The following is a 24,111-nucleotide window of genomic DNA, read 5'->3' as shown; positions in this document are numbered from 1 at the left end:
CAGCCAGCTACAACACTGCAGGCAGCTTTGAACTCTTTTTGCCAGGACACCTGTGTCCCTTCTCTTAGGCTAGAAGCCAACATGGGCACAGCCCTTACCTCAGGAGGGTAGATAAACAGCACAAAGCTAAGTCTGACAGCTCTGCTCGCCCCCTGCAAGCATTTTTAGACACCATTTCCTCAGAGTCCAGTACCTTTGTGAAACATTCCTGGAATGTTCTCACTCAACTTGTGAGTCTCAGCAGAGTACTCAGTGTCCCATCCTAAGCATTCACAGCCTCATTACTGAGAATATGCAGGTCCCAGTAGGCAGAGAAATTACCTCAACTGTACCCATCCCTCCCCAGCAGAATCAAAGCCAAGAGAACAATCAAGACAAAGCACAGATTTTGCAGTCGTTTTCTGAAAACTCAGCAGAAGAGGAAATAATCAGTGATGCCATCTTCAGCAGTCAGCTCACCAAAGGAAGAAAAACATTGTACAAAGCCACAGGAGGAAGCCAAAGTCCCACTTGTGCAAAAAATTACCAACTGCACTTATTTTGCTCTAGATTATAAGAAGGAATCAAAAGGCCACAATCACTTCACCAGTGTCATATCACCCAGAGAAGAAAAAAAAAAAAACAGAAAACAAAACCCCATGCACCCATAGCCCAAGACCAAGACAAGAAAAATTGAGCATAAAAAAAACCCCAACAAACCAACAGTTCTTTTCGGCAAATGACCTGTACATACCTTGGCAGTCCACTGCTTCTCTTCCCTTGAAGAACAACTGGCACACGAATTCGAGTTTGACGTGGAAAGTGCTTAATTCTTCACTATAAGTAACAAAGCTTGAATCGTAGAATCAAGCTGCTAGAATTCTTCCAGTAGTTTTCAATAGGGGAAAGCAAATCCAGTTTTGACTCTTGAGAAAAGTTCATTTCATAAAACAGTAGACATCTTTGTATACAACTATAGTTACACCTGTCATCACAAACACCACAACAAGCTTCAGCATGACTCTGCTGAAAGCAGTAACAGTGCCATGTTACTAGCATGGTTCCTCAGCCTGCATCAGAGAGAAAACCCACCAAAGGCCCATCTGTTCAGCCACACCACCAGAGTAATCACTGTTCTCATTTTGATTGAGTAGCAGGCTCTTCTCATTCTCTCCATTCCAGTGCTTTGAATGAGGTGGGCACTGTAACTTCTATACTTATAAGAAACAGGTCAGGAACACCAGTCATTTTCAGGTTTTTATTAAGAGGAAAAAATACATTTTCTATAGTGGAGAAGAGCTAACAGTGGAAAAGCTATAGACATGATGCACAGACTATCATTAGAGACTCTTTATAAATAATCTTTGTCTATATTTGTTGTTTGAAGTAATTTGTAGAAATAATTTATTTTGCAGCTTCCCAGAACACAGTCACACCACAGTCACCATCTGGAAAAGAGAGGGAAAACATCTTCATTAAAATACAGATTTTCACTGGATACTGAGGGACAGTTTAACCATAAAGCCCCAGCAACATCCCACAAAAACCAACCCTCCACACTGTTAGAAATCTAAGCTGAAGTTCAGATCTACTAAAAGATCAGAGACAGAACCATTCCCTGCTGCTGAAGACCTACTCACAGAGGCTGTTTACTGCTAGAAGGCTTCACCACCCACACAAGGCCAGCAGCACTTACCCCAGTGCCTCCTCACAAGGAAGATACCTTTACAGTAGTCTGGGCCCCCCAGCAGCACCAGCTGAGATGCCCCTGCCCTTCAGTGATAGAGGTCCTGAAGGTTATACTCACCACGTTCAGAGCCCCACTCATCTCACTCATATCTTGAAGCCCAGAGCTCTCAAACACTCCTTGTGAGCTTCAATTAGGTGCTCACAATTTTCTTCCCCCTTCTCAAAGATGCTGCAAAACAAAAACACATCCAAGGTTCAGCAACAAAACGTTAGCTTACTATTAGTCAAACCCACAGGACTGACAAACTGTTGGGAACAATTAAAATAACCTATTAGGCTCCAGAGATCTTTTTGCCCATCCTGTCCAGGGTAATGCTGTTTTGGAAAGTACACTATGTCAAAAAGATGCCTGAGCCTGGAGCAGTGCACTTAAAACTCTGCTGAGATGTGTAACAGCATTTCCTATTAAAAGGCCAGTGTCTATTCTGGCCAAGTTTAGACTGGGATTGTTACAGAATACAATGCTGTCACATCACTCCATCAAGTATGCTGATCTCATCAGCGCCCAGTTTCAAATCATTCAATATGGAAGCAACAAAATTTCTCCAATAAAAGACCAGTACAGAATAGGTTGACCAGTTAATGACATTTTAGTCCAGCTTCAATCTGTATTCAGGGAACCTGAAGTGAAAAAAAACAATACTACAACCTGTCAACCTACTCTTCTGCAACATGATTTGACACCTATAGTAACTTTTTGGTGTTACTCATCCATCCAAGCATCTAATATATATTCGCATTGTGGTGAAAGCCTACCATCATTAATGTATCACATATACCATAAAAGCAGTTCAGACTCACTCTTTGATAGACTTGCAGAGCACTTCCTGTCCCCAGCACTACCATCACACTGCAGAGCATAAATCACAGCTCTGAGCAAACCTCATCTGCCACATTATGCTATTCTTGTTCCCAAATGAGAAAACTACCAAAATGTGAATAAAACATCTTGTTTTCTTAAATCACTTTAGTTTTATTACAATAAACATGGCTAGGTGTGCTGGCTGCCCAGGGCAGCTCCATCTGACCCAGGACTGGCATCCCACCTCCCTTTTCTTACAAGGGCCCAGGACTACACCTCCCTCTAGTACAGAGCTAGACTCACATCTTTAACTTCAGCAAAAACTCACATCTCTAACTTCATGGAACGTACTGAACGCCATGTGTACCACCTGTTAGGTAAAAATGTTTCATCACCAGACTAAATAATTTACAGACAAAGGAACTGTATTTCAGAGGTGCATTTCATGCTATTTTGTAGTTCCTATAATAATGGCTATGGTTATAACTAAGAATGCAGTTATACACATAACTGTCAAATTGTGCACCTCTGTGAGAAAGATCTAAAAACCAAAAGTGTTTTTCTTTATTTAAAAGAGAACAGATACTATAACAACAGCACTATAACAGTTCCAAGCACTTCAGTGCTGGCTAAGTGGTTGAGCCACCAATACTGGAGATTTTTAAGAAAAGTAGATGTGGTGCTTAGGGACATGGTTTAGTGGTGGATTTGGCAGTGTGCTTGGGTTAACCAGAAAAACTCTATGATTCTGCAACCAATTAAACAACAGAAATGTTACTACCTGCTGGTACTTGTTGCTTCAGTAAGTCAACACTAGTGCAGACGTGCAAGCAGCATTAAAAGCTAACGTCTGAAACCTGTTTTAAACTACTGCTACGAATATTAATTATCCCTTTAAGACATTTTCTCCTCCTCCTATGCACTCCCACCATTCTTGGATGCTCCAGCACCCTCGGTGCGTGGTGGGCTCACAAAGTCACCCGGGCAGGTTGTCAGGAGCAGAAACTCTTAGACGGTTGCAAGGGAAATGGGCCGGGCCGGGCGGAGGGCTGGCTAAAACGCTTCAGCAGCCCTACACCGGGCCGAGCCAGGGAAGGGGAATACCAGACCAGGAGCTTCCACCCGCCTCAGGGAGCTCTCCCAGAGGCCATTCCCCTTCTCTGCGGCGAGAGGGGGGTCTGTGCCCTCACCAGGCGTCCCGCGCTTTCCGTGTCTCAGGGCAGGCGCAGCAAGGCTTCAGCGGCTTCTTCTCTTCCCGCGCCTCCCCCGCACCCTTCCCGTCACAGCTGGCGGCAGCCACCGTCGACATGGCGGGCGGCTTCTCCGGCAGCTGCAGCCCCCTGCGAGGAAGAAGGGGACGCCGTTAATCGCCGTTTACAGCCCTCCCCCCCCCACCCCCCAGGACCGGGCAGCCCCGACCCGGCCCGAACCTGCCTGCCCCGCAGCGAGCGCTGTGTGACACCGCAGAGCCGGCGTCCTGCGCGGTCCTACAGCCGTTCCGGGTCACCTTCCTCCCCCGCCAGCCCGTCCTGCACGCCGGAGGCCCGCGGCATTCTGGGAGTTGTAGTTCGGAGGGGGACGCCCGCCTCCGCCTGCGCTGCCCACCCGCCTCTGCCCGCCGGACTCAGCCGTGACCCCCGCGGTGCCAGGGCGACCGGTTGTGCGAGGAAGGGGTCCTCGCTTCTCCAACGATGAGTCGGCGTGTCGAAAGAGGCATTCCCCAGGAACACTCGGTACTTAACGAGATGGAAAGAAAAGGGATGGAGGAGCCGGCAGGAAGGCTGAAAAATGGCGCCGGCAGCTGAGGGCACCTGACACCCCCTTATGCAGAGCAGCGGGTGGCTGAGGGGATTTCTGTTCTACCGCAGCCGGGATCCACGGTCAGAAAGTTATAGCCAGAGAAGTAACAGAGTGGCACCGGGTATGCTGTCCGGGCCTAGCCACCTGTCTCTTGTGGGTGACGGTCATGATTATAGTAATCATCACCAGATGCCTCCTGAAAATAAAATAAAATAAAATAAAATAAAATAAAATAAAATAAAATAAAATAAAATAAAATAAAATAAAAGTTGTCGAGAGCAAGGGCAGCTCCCCTCGGAGCACGCCCAAGCTGTGCCCAGATACTGACAGCCGTGGGCTACGCAGTTTGTGATAGCCAGAGGGTAGATGTAGCTTTCCCAGCCCCCTGTAAGCATGCTGAGCTTTGCCTACAATTACACTCGTAAAAGAGATTGCAGCCAGTGCCTCGCATCCACGGACCAGGCAATAATTTGTTTGACCATTAAGTACTACCCCGGGTTGGTTATTCCAGCTGGCAGGGCTGGGAGTGAGAGTGAGTGGAGCTCCCAGCCGTGCTAGGGCAGATGTCAGCTGAGTTACCCTTCCAGGTTTCCAGCAGGACCAGTAGAAGATGTGACGCCTGCAACTAAGCCCAGCTGTAACCATTCTCAAACTCCTTCGAGCAAGGGAGTTTTCTTTTTTTCTGCCCGAGCAGTTGGGAAAACTGGGACTCAGTCCTTTATCGCAGTTGTGCACAGAACACTGTCCCATCTGTGGGAGTGATGAACACAGGGCTATGCAGGTATTGCACACAGGAGCATAACCATCATCATTATCAACATAAAGTGTTGCTGTTCCATGGCTGGGGGCTGGCCTGGCCTGTCCCTGCCATAAGCAATATGGGAAAAGATAGAGAGCTGCTTTTCCTTTGTAGTCTGCCCCAAAACAGGCATTAGCAGTTACTCTTGTCTTTGAAAAATCTGTATAATTTTGCCACAATCAGCTCTCTGAGGAAACAGGATGCTACAGCTGTGCCTGCAACCAGCCCTGATGATGAAAGGGTTATTTCTGCACATATATAGACTGGCAAACACACTGCAAAGCAAAGGCACACCCCATGCAGGTAATGTGGGAAGGGCTGCACATCAGTGAATGTGAGCAACAGTGCTGAGAGCCTGGAATGAGAAAAGCATGTGCCCACTAGGCTGCTGCTGTGCCTTTTAATGGGCTTCAGCAAGAGTTAAAGAATTGGCAGCTTATAGCAGGTACTATGGGAATCCAAAATTGCAGGAATGCTAAAAAGACAATCTGCAGGGAGAGAAAGCCTAAGTTAATTTCTGAGTTCCAGGATGAGTTTTTTTACACTTGGGGCAGGTTATCCTGTACTTTTCAATCACAGAGGTATTTATTTTTGTCTGTGATGACAAGAGAATAGCACTAGCTCCTATAAAATGTTACATGGCCTTGGTAAAACTCAGGAGGCTCAAAATATCTGCTTGGGATCTGAACACTCCAGTCAGATTAAGGATTAAAAAGGGTCCCACCCTATAAGGGGAACAAAGTACCAAGCAATCCCATTGCTTGCCCTGGGGAAGACAGAATTATTTTGTTGCTTTCAGCATTCACCCTTCCAATAAGCCTGACCAAAAGTGAGGTCATTCTCTGTTGAGAGATTTTGCTCTTTTTCTTTGGATCATCAAGGTGAATTCCAGCACCACTGACTCATACTACCTGAACATATAAATGATAGAAGAGGATTATTTTTTTGTCTCCTCATCCCATTGAGAGATGAGAAATAAAACCCAGGTCTTTTCAAGAAGTTTAAAGGTCGTAATTTTCATTGCATGAGTAGATGAAGCTCTCCTCCTTTCACCACTGAGGCACTGCAGTGGCACCCTGTCAATGCAACTCAGCAACCCAGGCTCCTGAGGAGTTTGCTGATGCCTCACCTCTGAAATGACATCATGTAACATTCACTCACCCAATCAATCACCTACTTAACTAAGTAGTTATCCATGAATCTCAGCTCAGGAGCCTGCCCCCAGCTATCCCATCTAGCTGGGAAAACTGTTCAGACTGACCTGCACCCAGGCACCCTCCCAGTCCAACACGAACACAGTGGGAGGCAATGCATGAGACACGATGAGTTCTGTAAGATGCACAGGGTCGGCACTGAACAGTCTATGCTTTTCCCAACAGCACACAGACATACTGAAAGATGGAGCAGAGCCTGAAATGCCTACTGACAGCATGCATCAGCTCTCCAAAACAGTGCCTTGTTATTAGCTTGTTTTAATGTATTAAGCATGTCTTCCTTTCAAATTATCTAGCTGTGTCTTTTCTTCCTAAAGCTTTATATATTGGCCACTATCCAAAGGTCTAGATAGACCTGCAGACAGCAACGCAAACTCTGAGGGAAAACCTGAGGCAAAAAAAACAAACCTCAAAGGGGGTTTCCCAAGACTGCAAGTGAATAGTTTTATTTAACATCCTCTTTACAAAACATACTTTATAGTCTTGCTATATCAAGGATAGGGGGAGGTTAAAATTTAGTCATCTTGGGAGAAGACTTTGAAGGCATCTGCACAAAGATACGGCTTGTGGAGACTGAACACCCTCAGCAAGCAGCACTCCATTTTAGCTCCAGCAGCTTTCCAAATATGTTAAGGAGGGACAGTTTGTAGCAGAATCACCCTGGAAGAAGGAATTATTTCTTAGTGGGATGACAGGGCAGGGAAGGAGGAAAAGGAAGTTAACTGACATTAAAGCACAGCTAACGCATTTTTTTCATACTGATGGTACAGATCTGGAGCACAGTGCAGAGGAGAGATCACAGCCTTTTTTGACATTTTACTATGCATAAGGATTGAATGTTAATTTGGTGCTTTTTTTTTCTGTTTGTCCTCTGCCAGCTGACGGTAGCAAAAGAAAAAAAAATGAAGAGTACGTGTCAGGATGAACTAATTCATCTGCGCATCAAAGAGGAATGGCTGAGGGCAGGCTACTGATCTTAGACTGCTCAGAACCTGTTGGGAAACAGTTTTTGGACCCAGGAAAGGAGATTTAGTGAAAATCTCAGAGCTTCTGAAAGAATAATGAAAAAAGGCCCTCCCTCAATCTACCATGTCACTTTCACAGCCTGGTGCCACACGTAAGAGTACAAGGACTACAGATAGCATTGGGCATTTGCAGCTCCAGCTCTATGTTTCAAGGAGTAATGGGTGAGATAGGAGGAGACTATTGTTGCAGTGGGTTTCCAAATTATTTTCCCTGTACATAGAATTAAAGAACATATAGCAGTGATTTGTGATGTGTAAACATCACAGTAGCACTGTAGTCTATGCTGTTGGGTCCTTGTATCTTCAGTTTCAGCACACTAAAAGAATGGTTGTCAAAAAAAGAAAAGTATTTGTTAGAAAGACTCAAATGGACAGAACAGACTTTTAAAGGAAACTCAAGAATATATTTACATTGTTGCTGTTAGGTAGGGTAAGCCCCCATCAGTGTCAGTTGGAGACATAAGTCAGTTTACAAGATTGTGGTCACTTCCCACTTTCGAAACAAGAATGCAGTCATTTTTCACTTTAGAAACAGAACTGCTGTCTCTGACATTGCAGGACTTGGCCCACAGAGTCCCAGAAATTCTGGGGTCTCATGCTGGGACCAGGAGTCTCTGGCCTGGTACAGTAAAAAAGATAGTGACCTACCTACATTAGTAGGCAGAGAGGAAACTTTTGTTCCAATCAAAAGTTTGCATCAAAATTAATTTCAAGAATTGCCACCGCTACTTGCTTTTGCTAAGAAGCCACTATTCCCAGCGATGAATGACTTTTGCAATGAAGTCTGGATGCCTGTGCAGGAATAGAAAAAAAATACACAATTGCTTGGTTTTTGTATAAACTTAAAGGATCCTAAGTTTGTGCTAAGATTACAATGATCATCACTTTCATGTCATGACTCTTATTTTCACTGCCCACTGAAAGCATATCCAAACATTAGTAAAGATGAACTGGCCATGCAACACTGAGAAGCCAGATTAGCAAATTCAGTGTGCAGTCTCCCTGGTAACCTGGCAAAAGAAGGAAGCTGGCATTTTATACCGTGCCACAAAGTTATCTGCCTGTTCTGCGTGTACTCGAGGCAGGGACGATTGAGCCTCTGGCAACACAGCAGCTTTTCCACATTACACTTATGCAGCTGTTGATGCTGGATGCACATTTCAAGCATGGTCAAGCTTACCCCAGTGCTTGCTGGAGTGGCTGACCAGCTGCTCCCCTTCATGGAGGGAACACTCATGAAAAACCAAGCATTCTGGAATAGATCCCATTGTCCATACTGGTGGTAAAGAAAGGCCAGGTGTTTGTACTAGCATGGCTGCACATGCTACCAATACAACAAAAGAGCATGGCTGCAGAAGACAAGTATGTGCTGTCTGACAGTCTCTATAATTCAGAAAATCCTAGCGTGGATTTGTAAAATAACATCACTAATCCTCCAAAAGAAAGTAATCTTCAAAGGCCTACCCCTCTGGTGCAGGTGCAGTCAGACTCTCTGTTTTCAGTTAAAAACAAAACATAACAAATCAACAAAAACAAAACAAAACAAAGACAAAGAAACAAACAAAAAAAACCACAGAAAAAAATAGCCCAGGTTTAGAAGTGTTTAGGCATGAAGAAGACACATGCTAGTTACTCAAGGAAGTTCTGTTATCCTCAGACATTTTTTATTTCCTCCACTGCAGAACTAACAGACAGCTGCCTATCTAGTTCCTTCCAAACAGGAAGCCTCTTCCATTCTCAGTTCTCATGACCTGAAAGAGTAAGGCTCTCAAACTTCTGCATACCCTACATGAACTGTCAGAACTGATCAGAAGGTGACCCCAAGCAATGAGACAGCTGAACAATCTGATAACTTCTTTTTCAATGCACACATTCCAGTCATCATTTTTTTCCCCAAAGTGTTGACCCTGTTAACAATTTCATTCTGCTTGGTGGCATGCCATTTTGATATCTGTATTGGTAGCAAATCTGGCTTGTTTTAATCTATTCAAGTCTTTCTTTATCATGTGTTATTAAATGTGAAGCTACAATGCAGCAAATAGTTCAACATTCACAACAAACTGTGAGAGCTAACTGGAATCATTAGATTTACAAATATGACTCAGTTCATTTTTGAGATGTCACTGATTGCACCTTCATACTTCTGTGTACTCACATCCCAGCATCTCACTCCTTTTAAATATTGCATCAAGACATATGCTGTACAGTGCTGTAAGCTGCTTCTAAAGAGCCTGCAACTGAATCTTCTGAATCCATTTAAAATCCCCACAGCTTGCAAAGTTACAAAATAGTGTAGAAAATTAACTCTTAAATAATTTATTTTACATCAGTTGTCAAGCTAGACTTTGGCTTTCATCATTTAATTCCTTTGCACTTATTTCCTTCTGCTTTTCTTATCATTGACCCTGGAGATTAATTTGTAAGTGAGTTCAATAAGCATTACTTACTGAATTTTCTGAAAGACCTTTAAAATTGTTACTCCTACCAAAAATCAATTGGACTTGACTATCAGGTGCTTGAGGGTCAGATTTCAAGAAGTACTAAGGCATCTCCATAGGCAGGTCAAGGGATTCTCAAGAGTCTATCTGCATTGACATCCTCCTAAATACATTATGTAGCTAGAGTACAATTATTTTTTAATTAGTGACATGGGTATACAAGCAATCTCCTTGGCAGAAAATTTCATCTAAGCTTTTGTCTTTAACCAATACCCTGACTGTTCTGCCCTTATTTCTAATATGTTGTGCATACTGTGTATTACAGTTTGCTGTGCAGTATTTACTCCAAGTCCTGAATGTCTTGGGTTGGTACTTACTCTGTGTAGCAACCACTAAATTTTACTCAACACATTGTGTCCAGACTGGCACATCATTAGCTTCAACTACTCTAGTCCTTTATTCCAGATGAACACTCTAGATGCTGAGTTCCTGTCATGCTCTCACAGTTGATATGACAGGACACCAGGGATGTGCTCTAAGAGGTCCTGTGTTCTGTTCAGTTTCCACCATCTTAGACTGGGGAATGAAGTGGGAAGGGCTGTGTGCGTGCAGGCAAAGGCAGGGGGGAAAGTCAGGGGAACTTTCAAGGCCAGAAAGAGAATAAACGTTTTATAGAATGAGGGAAGTGATACTTATACATCCTTCCCCAATCTTTGAAAGGACTCTTTCCAGCCTCCACTTAATTCTAGCTATTTTATTCCCCTGACCTGAGTATCTTGTCACTCACCCTATTAATTCTGGCAGGCCTTTCCCAGTCCTCAGGTGTGTGCTAGCCCTCAGCTGACCCTTGTCCAGTGCATTAAAGGATGATATGTAAACATTTTCAAAAGGTTTGACAGGATTAAGATCATGTTGCACTAATTGTTTAAAAGGAAATCAAAGTGTAGTGTATAGCTATACTATATTATAATAACAAGCTGAAATGAGACTCCATAGCACTTCTGTCCAGCTACTTAATTTCCATAAAGAGAGTGTCTAAAACGTCATGGAAAAATGAAGAGTCCCCAGTGCTCCCCCCCTTCATATCAGGCAAGCACAAACATTCACTTGCTGGAAACATTTTCCCAACTAGTTAGAAGCCAGATTTGACCAGGCACCGTCAAGAACAATTGGAGAAAGAGCAAGGAGAGCAGAAATGTTGCAGAGATCAGCAAGGTACTCCATTCCATAGTTTTTGACAAGGCAGATAAATAGATACTATGTGTCTCTCTGTCTGCTGAACTGTTAAACCACCCTGAGCTACCGCAGGCTTCAGTACAACCCAACCATCAAGCAGCCAGTAAAAATCTAACTACTGAACTCCTGAGCTTCTGGGTAGAGATCTCCTTGGCTCAAGGAGATAGACTTCTCTGTACAGCCCTTAACATTCTTAAGAGATTTACCACCCCTTCTAGTCATGCCAGCCCCCTGTCTAGTCAGGGAGATAGCAGAGTTGGAAAATGTGATCAACTGGACTGGGCAGGATGGTAATTTCTGGTGGCAGCATCCTCCCTTCATCTCTGCAGGATGAATGGGTACCACCAAGTGTAAGGGAGACCAGTGCTGCAGTAGGGCCTCTCCTTGGGCTTGGCTGAATAAAATAGAGCAATTCACATCTATCCCACACAAATTACTAACAGGCTTTAAATGTTTTTTTAGGAATTTTTTTTTAAGAACTGCTTTTTCTCAGCTTAGCAGATACAGAAATGTATACCACCAGAACCAGAAGATGGTGGCTGGAACTCCTTCCACTCCTTGAAACATAGAATCATAGAATCAGCTGGGTTGGAAGGGACCTCAGAGATCATCAAGTCCAACCCCTGCTCCACTACTGCTGCAGTTACCAGACCATGGCACTGAGTGCCACATCCAGTCTCTTTTTAAATATCTCCAGGGATGGAGAATCCACTACTTCCCTGGGGAGCCCATTCCAATGCCTGATCACCCTCTTCGTAAATAAATTCTTTCTAATATCCAACCTAAACCTCTCCCAGCACAACTTAAGACCATGCCCTCTTGTCTTGCTGAGAGTTGCCTGGGAAAAGAGCCCAACCCCCACCTGGCTACCCCCCCCTTTCAGGTAGTTGTTGAGAGTGATGAGGTCTCCTCTGAGCCTCCTCTTCTCCAGGCTGAACAGCCCCAGCTCCCTCAGCCTCTCCTCATAGGGTCTGTGCTCGAGTCCCTTCACCAGCCTGGTTGCCCTCCTTTGGACCTGCTCCAGGACCTCAATCTCCTTCCTGAACTGAGGGGCCCAGAACTGAACACAGTACTCGAGGTGTGGCCTCACCAGGGCTGAGTACAGGGGCAGAATCACTTCCTTGGACCTGCTGGCCACGCTGTTCCTGATACAGGCCAGGATGCCATTGGCCTTCTTGGCCACCTGGGCACACTGCTGGCTCATGTTCAGCTTCCTGTCAATCCAGACTCCCAGGTCCCTTTCTGCCTGGCTGCTCTCAGCCACTCTGCCCCCAGCCTGGAGCTCCCCATGGGGTTGTTGTGGCCAAAGTGCAGGACCCGGCACTTGGCCGTGTTGAACCTCATCCCGTTGGAATTTGCCCAACTCTCCAGTATGTCCAGGTCCCTCTGCATCTCACATTCCTCCTAAAGTTCCTTCTAGTTAAAGATGCTTCTTGCCTTCCTTCCCTCCCTGCATTTCAAATGCCTTCTCTCAGTCAGTGGGTCTTGCTATCTATGTCACTGGTGATGATATTAAAGAGTACTGGTCCCAGTATGGACCCCTGAAGGACACCACTCATCACTGATCTCCATCAGTCTCCATTGAGACATTGACAACTACCCTCTGGATACAACCATCCAACCAATTCCTCATACACCAAACAGTCTATCCATCAAATCTGTATCTCCAATTTAGAAAGATGGATGTTGTGGGAATGTCATCCCTGCTCACTGAGAAGCTCAACCAAAGCTCATCCAATCCAAGTGAAACTGAGTATATTAATGTCCTTCAGAGGATTCCTGAAGTACTGGGAAATTTGGGGTGTTGTCACAAATTTAACTTCTCTGAACCATGGGCTGAAAATTTCCTTAATTCAGCTTTTTTTTTTTTTTTTTTTTTTTTTTATGCTAATGAAAGCCATTACATTGTTGCAGCAGGCTTTGACGTGAATCCTTTAACGGTGATCACAAAATACTACTAATTCATTTTCTTTGAACTGACTTTTTAGGCTACCCTCATCTGTAGATTGCTTTAGATACAGGAAATGTGCCAACGGTCATGCCAAGAAAAGAAACACAAGACAGAGTAGGTCTTACAAAGACTTTCATCTGTTTTTCCATTTCAGTACCTGTATCTCAAGATGCCTCTCTTAGGAGAGCTCCAAGTAAAAACATCACAAAAATACCAAAGATGACATTGGCAAAGCTCCATTTACCATAATCACTACTACAAGGCTATTTTTACAAAAGATCTCACCAGTTACAAGGAAGATATTCTTCAATGGATATAATGCCTTACTATAGCCAACAGCCAGCCAAGAGACAAGGTCTAGCTTCACAAAACATTATATTTCACAGCACCTGAATTCTCTCATTAAGATTTACCACTGCATCCTGCTGGGAGCACTCATCATCTCCTCCTCCTCTTCCTCTTTTCCTCACTCTCCTTCACTGTCACTTCTGATGGGCTGGGAGGAGGGCCCCCTTCTCCTGGATTAGAAACCTAGCAACCACATTGTCTGCAATCTTGTGCTGCTGCTTTCCTGCTCCTTCTGAATCACACATCTGGAAAGAGATGTTTATTATAGACAGTTTAAACCCTGGGGAGATCGGACATGGCATAGGGATTAGGGTTTACCTTGGATGGGTCCGAGAGTCAAATTCATTTTATGTCATTTCATATTTAACAGAAGTGCTGAACTAGAGCCACCCAGGTTAGACTGTAAAGAACCATACATGGAGAAACTGGGACATCCTGTGGCAAGAATGGGAAATGACACGCTAGCGGATACTCATTTTGAATGGATTGCTTCAGTTCCGGCATTTCCTGCTATCAAAAGGCTCAACAGTGCCTTTAATGCTTATAACTTGTTGCCTTTAACTTAGATTCTTTACATTGGTAGAAAAAGCGGCCACGAATTATCACATGCGCCCAATACCGCAACAGTGCTGCCATTCAACAACTGCTAACAGAGTGCATTAGAGGACTATCTACATAATTGAGCTTAAAGCCAGATGGATAATATCTCGTCAGGGAATTCACAGATCCTGGGGGACTGCAGAGGAAAGGTTACATTTAAGAAACCCAGTTCCACCCCAGGCTTCGGAGGACAGAAGGAGGACAAAGTAGAGAAACTCATCGTCTGATTAGTTCAACTTTTTTGCCTTTAGCCCTCTCCACACCCTTCACCACTTTCTCAGCTCCTCATCTCGGTTTCCCTCTCCTGACCACTCCAGCTCGCCTCTGCTGCTCACCCTGTCTCTCCCTTCTCCCCCTGCACGCTGGCTCTTTACCGCCCGACTCCCCTACTAACTTTTCTTTCCTCTGTCAGACAAGTTTTTCCTCTAAATCTACAATTTCACATCCAATCCACCTTCTCTCTGTGCAGCTATAATTCTGTTCTCAACTAAAGTCTAAAGCCACCCTTGTCTAAATTTTCCACTTCTCTTTGTCTGTATTTTACAGACACATCAGCAAGTCATCACAGCATAACAAACCCATCAGTAGAGTAGCAGTAATTCATTTTGCAGCAAATTACACTGTCTTATCTCAAGGTTAATGTGAGGTAGAAATGCATTTGGCTCAGCCTCTTTCACGGGCAGCTGAACTAGTGCACTTTACTACAATTTTGCAACATGCTAAGCATTGGCACAAATTTAGTCCACTCAGTCACTGTACTGTAACTCAGTGAAGGAGCAAAGAGTTTACCCATATATCTGAGCACCTGGTGTCCCCTTAGAGCCAACTGGCAGGAAAAAAAAAATAATCCTCAGGTAGACAGCACCCCAGATCAGTCTTGCTCTGGAAAATCTACAGCAGTAGGGACGGGCAGCTCATGATGAACAAACAAGGTGTCAACATCTTAAATTTAGTCCACTTTAATGCAGTTAAAGTTAATAACAAGACCGTTCCTCTTTGATCTTCCACAACTCGGAAGTACTCATCTGTTAAACTACATTCTAGGATTTTGCTGTACTCTGTCAATATCTCAGATAATTATTTCGTTGTTTTTTCTCTATCTAGTTTCTATCCAATTCCGTGCCTCATCAGAAAAACAGAAGTACAGACCACCTATATTCAGGCATCTCTGAAAACCTTAAAGTGTAAAAATGTGAAAGGGTGGATGTGATGAGTCATTTTTTGGCTAAAATACAGTTAACACACCTCATTACCTCAAGGCAGATGTTCAGCATGGAAGACTTCACAATGGAAATTATAAAGTTTGAATGAAATGATATAAAAAAAGGAAAACTGAACATGATAATGAGAAATGTTGGGCAACTCTATTAACAATTGACCTTCACAGCCCCTGCCAGTAATTATAGAAGTATAATTTTGTAAAACTCTTTAATAAAATGAGGGCCACTGTAGCCTGCTGAGTATCCTTAGGGAATGGATCAGTCCATTGGGGAAAACAGTATACTACAGATGTCAGTCAGCAACTAAGCTGTGGCAGCATTTTTTAGTTCAGACCCACATCTGAGTCTTCAGTTAAGCCATTTGATCAAGTACCCGAAGAAAGAAGTTGTCAAACAAGTGATGGGGCTTTGAGAAAGTAAGCCAGTATCCAAACTGAATTAAAATGTCTTCGTGAAAATTGGCAGTCAAGGAATCTGGAAACACAATGTTGCTCCTGAGCCAAAGGAGCCAAAATTTTATGTCAGACATGGCAAACTGTGAATAATTCTTTGCTTTACAGTTTTATACATGAAATAAGTAACACAAGAGACCACTTCAAGATTTGAAATAACTAAAACAAACGACCAGACCTGCTTCAAAATTACAGGCAGAGAGAAGCCCATCTGCAGTTCTGCTGGGTTTTATACAGAAAAACTGGTTTCCTATACCAAAAGCCTTGGCAGTATTGCCTCCAAATCTCCTCAGGCTGACAAAAGCATTGGTCCTTCCTATCTAACAGCACAAAGATGTGTCTAACTTTGCTCCTCATATAAGACAAAGGCCTCCTTGTAAAAACAGTAATGCATCTTATGAAGAGTGTAGTATTTATCTGTAACGCTTTGCAGCTACCTGAGGCCTCCCTTGTAGGTAGATCCCAAGACTGTTTCCACCACGTTAACAGCAGCAGAAGTCCAAAGCAGTAATAAACAGAGCCGGGATCAAGAATATCCAGGCTTGATGAATCCAGTCCCCAGCTCTAACTGCTAAACCAATTTTCTTAAGCACTACGTGAGGATGCGGGGGAACTGAAGGGCATCAAATCAAACAGCCTCAGCAAGAGCTGTTCAAAAGCAAAACCACCTGGGCCCTGTCCTTCCCAGAACCAGCGATGGTTCCCCGCTCTCACCAAGCCACCCCTACACCTCTCTCACTGCCCAGCCCATGACACGGGCTCTCTGTGGCTCCTCGCTGGGGGGAACAGTCACCTGCGGGGAAGGGAGCGAAGCTGGCGCCAGGGCTACCCTGCCGCCCCGGTAACGAGCCTCAGAGGCAGCGACGACAACTACGGAGCAGCACTTGCTGGTGTCCCCGTCTTTCACACTGAAGCGGGAGCGCCTTGGGCGTCCTTCCCCGCCACCTCACCTTCCCACCCGCACCACCGCCGCTCTCCCGGAGGCTCCAGCCCGGTCCGCCTGCGATGGAACAAGACGGAGGCGGGCGGGCCTCGCCGCCTCTCAGGCTTCAGGGCTTTCCGGGATGACTTGAAAGGACACCCCTGGGCACCCCTGATTTGGAGGGAACGGCGGCACAGCCTCGGGAGCGGCACGGGGGGGTGTGAAATGACGAGGCCCGGGTCTCTCCCCGGGAAACGCCCAGCAGCCTCCAACACCCCCGCAGAAAAGGGATCTCGGCGCTCGGAGGGAAGGTCCCACCGCAAAGAGGCGTTGCACCGGGGCCCGGCCCCCTCCGCTCTCCGGCGGTCGCCATGGGAACGGCAGCCGGCGGCGCCATGAGCCGCACGGTGACCGGAGCGGTGCAGACCTCGCTCCTCGGGGACCGCTGCCGCGGCCAAATGGCTACCGGCGGGACCTTCGACTGCCTCTACGGTACCTCCCCCGACCGGGAGGGCCAGCGTCCTCCCCGCACCTCCTAACCCGCCTGTTGTCTGCGGGGCCGGGGGATGGCTGCGGCGAGGCCCCGTAGCTTCTGCGGGGTGGAAGGCCGCGTCCAACGGGGCCGGTCGGTCCCGGGGCGGGAAGTTAGGTGGTGAGGGGAGGCGGTCGTAAAGCGGCTGGGCTGCCCGAGAAGGCCTGTCGCCTCTCCCTAGTTTTCTCCCGGCGACAGGAGGGCGAAAAGCCTGCCCCATTCCCCCCCCCCTACACGCACACACACACGCACCTCGCCCCGCAGTGGCAGCGCAAGGCGAGGCGCAGCGCTTGAGCTGGCCGGAGGACTCCCACGGAGGGACTGGCAGCGGGCAAGGCAGGGAAAACAGGTTTGGGGCCCAAGGTGCCCCAGGTCTGGGGCCTTGGGTGTCGCCCAAGGAGCAGGACAGAGCCACAAAGGGGTACGGCTTTAGGTTTGGCAGCAGTAAGAGTGATGAGTAAGGAGGGAAGGCTTGGGAGTCTTGCACATTTGCAAGCTGTAGGAAAGCCAGCACAAGATCTATATCCCAGGGAGAAGCAGCATGTACAGTATGGTATTTCCACTGGCTGCAATTGCACTGTGCTTTATTTTTTCTGTTCCACGTCTTTATTTTCTGTTAAGTTGTCAGAGCTTTCAAAAACTGAAAGAAAGTAGATTTTTCTTCAGTCGAGTGCATGGTCCACAGAGCTGTAGTGTTTCAGCCTTGAGGCTCATTTGTCTGATGGCGGAGTTTTTCAGTACGGAGATATATTTCAGGTTTTCTTCTTTCCTAGTTTGTTTTATAGTCTCTCATATATGAGAGACTTCTGAAGAGGGAAGTGGAGTCTGATGTTTTGTGCTGATTCCTCAAGTATGTAACTAGTTCCACTTGTTCACTTATCTTCCAGACCTTCTATACACACTGTCAAGTAAGAAGGACCATTCAAAGTCAAATGGCTGCGTTCAACTTCTCCGTGGTAAAGTGGTAGGTGTTGGCCAAAGATAGCTCATATGTGCACCTTACATTTCTGAGTATATGCATATATGTGGGTAGAAATTCTGTCTCAGTTCTAAGCAGCTCCCTAAATATGCAAAGCAAAAGAAGTAGTTTTATTTAAAACATGATTTAACACGGGGAATAACCATAATCTCTGGCCTAGGGTGCCTGTAGCACCAGCCTAGGCATCTCCAGTTTCATGGCATTCACAGGTAATTTCCTAAATTGTGTATCACTATTTTTAATAGAATGTTTCCAAATGGTGTTAACAGCAGCTTGTTTATGTTACTGAGATCTAATACAAGAATTGAACAACTGTTGGGCAGTCATTAAAGCTGAGCAGTTAAAATGTGTTACTTTACACAGTGCCTTCTCATGTTGGGATGTACTTACACTACAGCTCAAGGAGCATACTTAGTTTAAAACTAACTAGATAGCAACAGCTAAGTAAAGACTGGAAAGACTAAGCCTGTAAAGACTGAAAACCCATCCTGAGTGTGTTCATAATAGGCTAGAACAATTTAGCTTCTAAGCTAAGCCCTTAGCTAGTTACCTCAGGCTTAGCTCCCTGCTGCAATTGCTCCCCTGCTGTCTGTATTCACCCTAGGTAGTTTAAAACCAGCAATTCTGTGGGCATTTCTGTGGGAGCTGCAGTCACACCTTTAGCCAGGCTACATAGAGGTAGAGTGCCAAAAGAAAACAGACTTGGTTAAACTGCACAGTAAATTATGGGATTTTAAACAGAGGGTCCTCCTGAAGCTATGCACTTGACCGAGCCTTCAAAACAGATACTCTGAACTCTGAAGCTCCACTGCTGTACAGCAAGGAGGAATTTGCTGAGCAGCTTTCCAACAGTGGAATCAAGGAACACTTTTTTGAATAATGGTTTCATTGTCTCTTACCCCACTGTCTTAGGCTCTTCCTTATAAAAATATATATCTACATGAAAGAAATGTCTGTCTGCCTCTCTGAAGACAGGTATACACATGGAACTGGAAACATTGCCTGTCATCATAGAGATCCTTGCAACAATATGGCTATGTTAACATTTCAGGCTAAAGTGAACAGGAATACTGTCACCAATGTTGTCACACCACAGGTGTTGCAAAAAGGTATTGTGACAGACTCTGACTTGCAGAAAACATGTTTTAAGCATATGAATCATCAATAGCATAATATGCTCTTGAAAACAGTACAATCTATTGCATCACAAAATGGGGTGGACAGGGGTTGTGACAATACTAGTTTATTGGGTTTTCCAAACCCAAGTGTTGAATTCCCATTCAAGAGAAAGGAAACAAAAATGCAGTCTCATGCATAGCAATCAAGTACTCATAGTAGGTTGCCTAGATCTTCATCATCTGACACTCTTTTTACACTGTGGTGAGTTAGTGGACTTGAAATGTCACCACTGCCTTATATGCATCTGAGTTAGCACCTGCTGAAATGAAAGGGGTGATTCACAATTCAAATCTGATTTCACAGGCTTTACAGAAGCTCAAACCTATATAGCTATACTTGAGTCACTATTGCAAAAATTTATTGGCAGCCATAAATTGAGGCGTTTAAGGCATATCTGCCCAGGGAAATGAGTGCATAGAAGGGAAGGAAGGGTGTGGATTTTTAATGTGATCATTTTTGTGTTCTAACTCCTGTTGAGATATTTTTAATGTATGCTAAAACTGTCACAGTTTAAAATAATATAACTTTGCAAGTGGAATATGTTGCTTCACTTCTAGAGCCCACAGAACAGGAGTTACATGAGGTAATGTGCTAGAAGTTCATAATACTGCACATTCAGAGTTACTGCATGCTAACTACTTTATGTAACAGCCCTTGAATGTAACCCTTTGATTTTAAGTATAAGTTTAGACACTGGAAAACAGCCAGAAGATATATCTTTGCATCTGCTGCTAGTCCGGTATGCTCCACATGTTGAGAAGTAACATCTAACCAGCTGACATCATTAGCATATGTATACTGCCTTCTTTCCCCATCTCAAATATACAGTCCTGTAAATCATGGCAAACTGGTTCTGATCTCTTGAATGCTATTTGAAATGGTTACATTACCACCTCTCTTCTTTGTGTCCACACAAATGTTAGGTAAAGGCACCAATGCTCAGAAGTATATTTAGTACCTTGATCCATTTCCCGGGGTACAGTCTGTGCTTGGAGGGCAAAGATCTTGTGCCATTTATTGACAGAAGATGGAGAGGAAGGACTCAGCAGCGCCTGACGGCTCTTTATCAGCTTGCTACGTAAGTGTTCTCTGGTTGGATAATTTAAAACACACAAACAAAGTGAACAAAACCTTATGCGCACTGAAGTGGAGTTGACTGCAATTTGCTCCTACTTATATTTCCCTTGAAATTAAGAAATTGCAGCTGTTGTGGAGTATGGTTGCCCATCTGTTTCTTAGAGGGTGAATGTTGCACATTCCTTCATCCCTGTGCTATCTGCTTTGCAGCAGATGCCAGGAAAGAGAAAAGAGTTATTTCGGTCTCTTATAAATCAGATAAGTTATGAAGACTTCAGTGACTCATGTGTTACTTCAGTGGGTGTTGTTTCCTTTTAGTCCTCTGCAGTTGCAGATGGTTAGGTTGCTTTTGCTGCTCATTCAGGGGTCTATGGGGCCGGAACCAATGCACAACATCTTTAGTGCAGGTGTTTCTTTGCTGAATTTTCACTGTGGCTTCAGAAAATACTAAAAAAATTATAAAAATGTGTGTGTTTCGCCACACCATCCATTGTTTGGAGTCTTGGAGCTGTATTCAAGACCGTAAGCATCAGCGTAAATAGTTGTTTTCAGAGATTTTTGATGTATTAACAAACTTCAGACCACAAGCTTTTAATATGATGTATGTTCTGGGGTTGATGGAGTTCTACCACCATGTCAGGCAATAATGAAATATGATTTAAAAGTGATAGGTTGCATTTCTTACCTGGTTTTGTTCAGTTTGAAAAGCCTAGTTTTCTCACTTCTACAATAAGATATTTGGAGCTTTTTTTTTTTTTTCCACCTTATTTTCAGCAGTTAGAAATGTTCCCAGCAAATGAAAGTCTCAGCGGCTTCTTGTATTTTGCCCATTATTCTGTAACAAGAGCTTACTCGATGCCTGCTCTGCTTTAAAGTGTATTCACATTTCAACAATATGAATTTGCGAAGAGTGTTGAAATTAACAAAAAATGAGACATACATACCCTCTGTCTTACCCTGCACTGATTGACAGTATTGCTGATACAGAAGATAGAGTATTTCCCAGCTGTCTTCTCAGTACTTGCATTGCCTCTGCAAGGTTACCAGGAATAAATGCTCATTTATTTTGGTTAAGTCAGCAAATATAAGTCGAGGACACGCAAGAAGCAGGATCAGTCGAATAAAAGGAGCTATTTCACTGGGTTCCCATAGTGCCTATAACTATAATAGGATGAACAGCTTATGCTAATAAAGTTAGATCATAAGAATAAGTGCTTACCTGTGCTGAATGAAACACAAATCCATCAGGGTGGATCAACAGTCAGATACATAGAGAGCCAGCCAGTGGAACTCGCCATCAGCTCAATTAGTCATTTGAATTACAAACACAGCTTCACAGTAATAGGCTGATAAGTGCTGAGCAAGTATCTCAGGTTACTGCACTGCATCTGAAAACCTTCCCCTCTCTTTTGTTACATGACTGAAAGTGGCTGGGAAAAGATAACTTTAAAGTTATCTTGGCAGAAAACTGTATGTCACGGGAGGTTAATGAAGCATCTCTCTATAGGCTTTGCTCTAGTGAGTAGCCAGACTGTGGCTCCCTGAGTTTCACAGTGAAGCTCACAGGGCTTAGATGAGGTCTCTGATGGCAACTGATGTCAGGAAGCAGTCCTGTGTTTTGATGCCAGCTGCTGAGCAATTACACATATTTTTAACCATATCTCTGTAAATATGCCTCTGCTTTTAAAATCAGGCAGCAGCAACCAACTCTAGCATCCACAATCCCATGAGGCAAAGATTCTTACAAGTTGCCAAAAATGGTCTTACAGAAAACATGACCTTCAGGACTTGCCATCCATCAGTCTGTCTGTCTGTCTATCATTAAGCAAATTACTTTGTGATGGTGTGACGTAGACTGCTTTTTTAAAAAATGAGAAGTTGCGTTTCTTGTGTTGTCCAGTTTAAGACAAGTGTCCAGTTAACAAGACAAGAGGACACAGTCTTAAGTTGTGCCGGGGGAGGTTTAGGTTAGATATTAGAAAGAATTTCTTCACGGAGAGGGTGATCAGGCTATGGAATGGACTCCCGGTGAGGTGGTAGATTCTCCGTCCCTGGAGACATTTAAAAAAAGACTGGATGTGGCACTCAGTGCCATGGTCTAGCAACTGCTCCGGTGGGTCAAGGGTTGGACTAGATGATCTCTGAGGTCCCTTCCAACCCGGCTAATTCTATGATTCTATGATTCTAAGACTGGAGTATAAATGACCAAGAAATCAAATAGCATTCATGGTGCATAGCTTTCAAAGGACTAATTTATATCCATTCTCTCAGTGACTGCCTTCATGAGGTCTTACGAAGTTTTAAAATAAAGAAAAACGTCCGGGGTATCACAGTGAAAAATTTCAATAGTCTGCCTACTTTAAATACAAAAAAGGAGGATAAAGAAGGAAGACTGTTCTTGCAAAAGCTACACTTGTTTCAGCACAGGTTTTCAAAATTCATGTTGCCAGCCTATTTTTTCTCCTCTGTTGGAGAATTCAAATTGAAATTATTGATTCTAAAATTTTCTGCATATGCTCAAAATCTCTGTAGCTATTTTTGAAAGGTAGACAGCAGTAGTCTTCCCTTGTGTTCCTCATACTCCTTTACACATACTTTCTGTTACAGAAAGTTTTTCACTCTTAAGGAAACAAGCTTGCTTCCTCTCTCCCATTAGAAGTAGTTTGCTTTACAAGGTCAAGCACTTACAAGTGGCCGAATTTTTCATGACAAGCACGAAAGAAAGTTTTATTAAAGGCAAAAAATGACTGTTTCTTGCTCACACGTGATGGGGAATATACATAAAGTATCAAACTGTCTTTCTGCGTGTCTAAGTATGAAAAAAGTAAAACAATTGCTTATATAAGTATGGGGATTTTGCAGACTGTGTAGCATGAATGTCTGATTGTGCAACCAGAGAAGTAGAGGAAGAAGGAAATTAAAAAAAAAAAAAAAAAAAAAACAACCCCCCCCAAAAAAACAAAAAAAACCAAACAAAAAAACATAAGAAAAAGAAGTTAAGAACTTCTCTGAATGTACTTCTTAAATGATAGTAAGGAATCCTGTATTTTGGCTTTTAGATTTCAACCTTCTCTTCTAATCCCTAAAGTTGTGCATGAAGATCCTGGAATTAGTGGAAGGAATCGCTACAAATATTTTGCACGGTAAGAAATGAACTGATTTGAAAGAAAGTTTGAAGCTTGCTTTTGTGCAGTTTAAAGAGCACCTATATATACCAGAGACTTATTTATTTTGTCTTTTCTATTTATTCTTTTATCATTGCTGTAGAAAATAGTAATCTTAAATCACAAAGTCTTTTAAAATTCATATCATGCTATAATTTTCAGGTTATGAATTACCATATAGGCAAACAGACCAGGCATTCTGTACTTAATAAGTAGTTGTAGAAAGCTATAGATCCTCCAATACAATGGAAGAAGATGGTCACAAAGCCATCATGGTTCTACAGGCTCCTGGAAAGCTGCCTTTTTATGGAGGAACCTTTTAACTCCCAGTTTCTGGCAGAAAGGGAGAAAAAGGAATCCTTTTTATCAACGTTCTGTACTGCAGGATTGCTCTGCTTCATCCAGAATGACACTGCAGGTCAGCAATGGACTCAAGTTCCAAATCAACAGCTGGTGTACAAACATTCTCAGCTTAGTGATATATACCTTGAATTACATTCACTATTACAGTCAACAACCATTAGCCAGTCCACTTTAAATATAAAAAATTGCCAAGTTTAATAAATTGAAAATTTTTGGCTCTTTAACTGCAACAAAAAGAGGACAGCAGTGATGCAATCTTCTACCATTTGAAGTTGTACATTA

The 24,111-nt window shown here is 43.8% G+C and overlaps 2 protein-coding genes across 4 annotated transcripts in view; one reads left to right on the top strand and one right to left on the bottom strand.

Moving 5' to 3' along the window:
- Window positions 1-1,223: 1,223 nt before the first annotated feature.
- On the bottom strand, window positions 1,224-4,064 carry LOC103532841 (cytochrome c oxidase copper chaperone). Of its 3 annotated transcripts, none has more exons than XM_030469231.1 (4): window positions 3,961-4,064; window positions 3,721-3,870; window positions 1,787-1,897; window positions 1,224-1,427 (listed from the first exon to the last, which is right to left on the bottom strand). In XM_030469231.1, exons 2-3 carry the CDS (start codon window positions 3,837-3,839, stop codon window positions 1,813-1,815), a joined length of 204 nt encoding a protein of 67 aa, XP_030325091.1. In that variant the 5' UTR covers window positions 3,840-3,870; window positions 3,961-4,064; the 3' UTR covers window positions 1,224-1,427; window positions 1,787-1,812. The 3 variants fall into 3 exon arrangements, with proteins under 3 accessions (XP_030325091.1, XP_030325092.1, XP_030325093.1); XM_030469232.1 differs by having other exon boundaries at window positions 3,966-4,064; XM_030469233.1 differs by having other exon boundaries at window positions 4,038-4,045.
- A 12,934-nt stretch (window positions 4,065-16,998) lies between these two features.
- Window positions 16,999-24,111, top strand: part of MAATS1 (MYCBP associated and testis expressed 1) — a 31,944-nt gene continuing 24,831 nt past the window's right edge. The window contains exons 1-4 of the mRNA XM_030469230.1: window positions 16,999-17,027; window positions 17,955-18,031; window positions 20,149-20,303; window positions 23,362-23,445. Coding sequence (XP_030325090.1) covers window positions 20,161-20,303; window positions 23,362-23,445 — 227 coding nt within the window. The 5' untranslated portion in view covers window positions 16,999-17,027; window positions 17,955-18,031; window positions 20,149-20,160. The remainder of the gene's footprint in view (window positions 17,028-17,954; window positions 18,032-20,148; window positions 20,304-23,361; window positions 23,446-24,111) is intronic.

This window comes from Calypte anna, chromosome 1 (assembly GCF_003957555.1).
Source record: "Calypte anna isolate BGI_N300 chromosome 1, bCalAnn1_v1.p, whole genome shotgun sequence".
Classification (NCBI taxonomy): Eukaryota; Metazoa; Chordata; class Aves; order Apodiformes; family Trochilidae; genus Calypte; species Calypte anna.
This window is presented reverse-complemented; position numbering and strand designations above follow the sequence as displayed.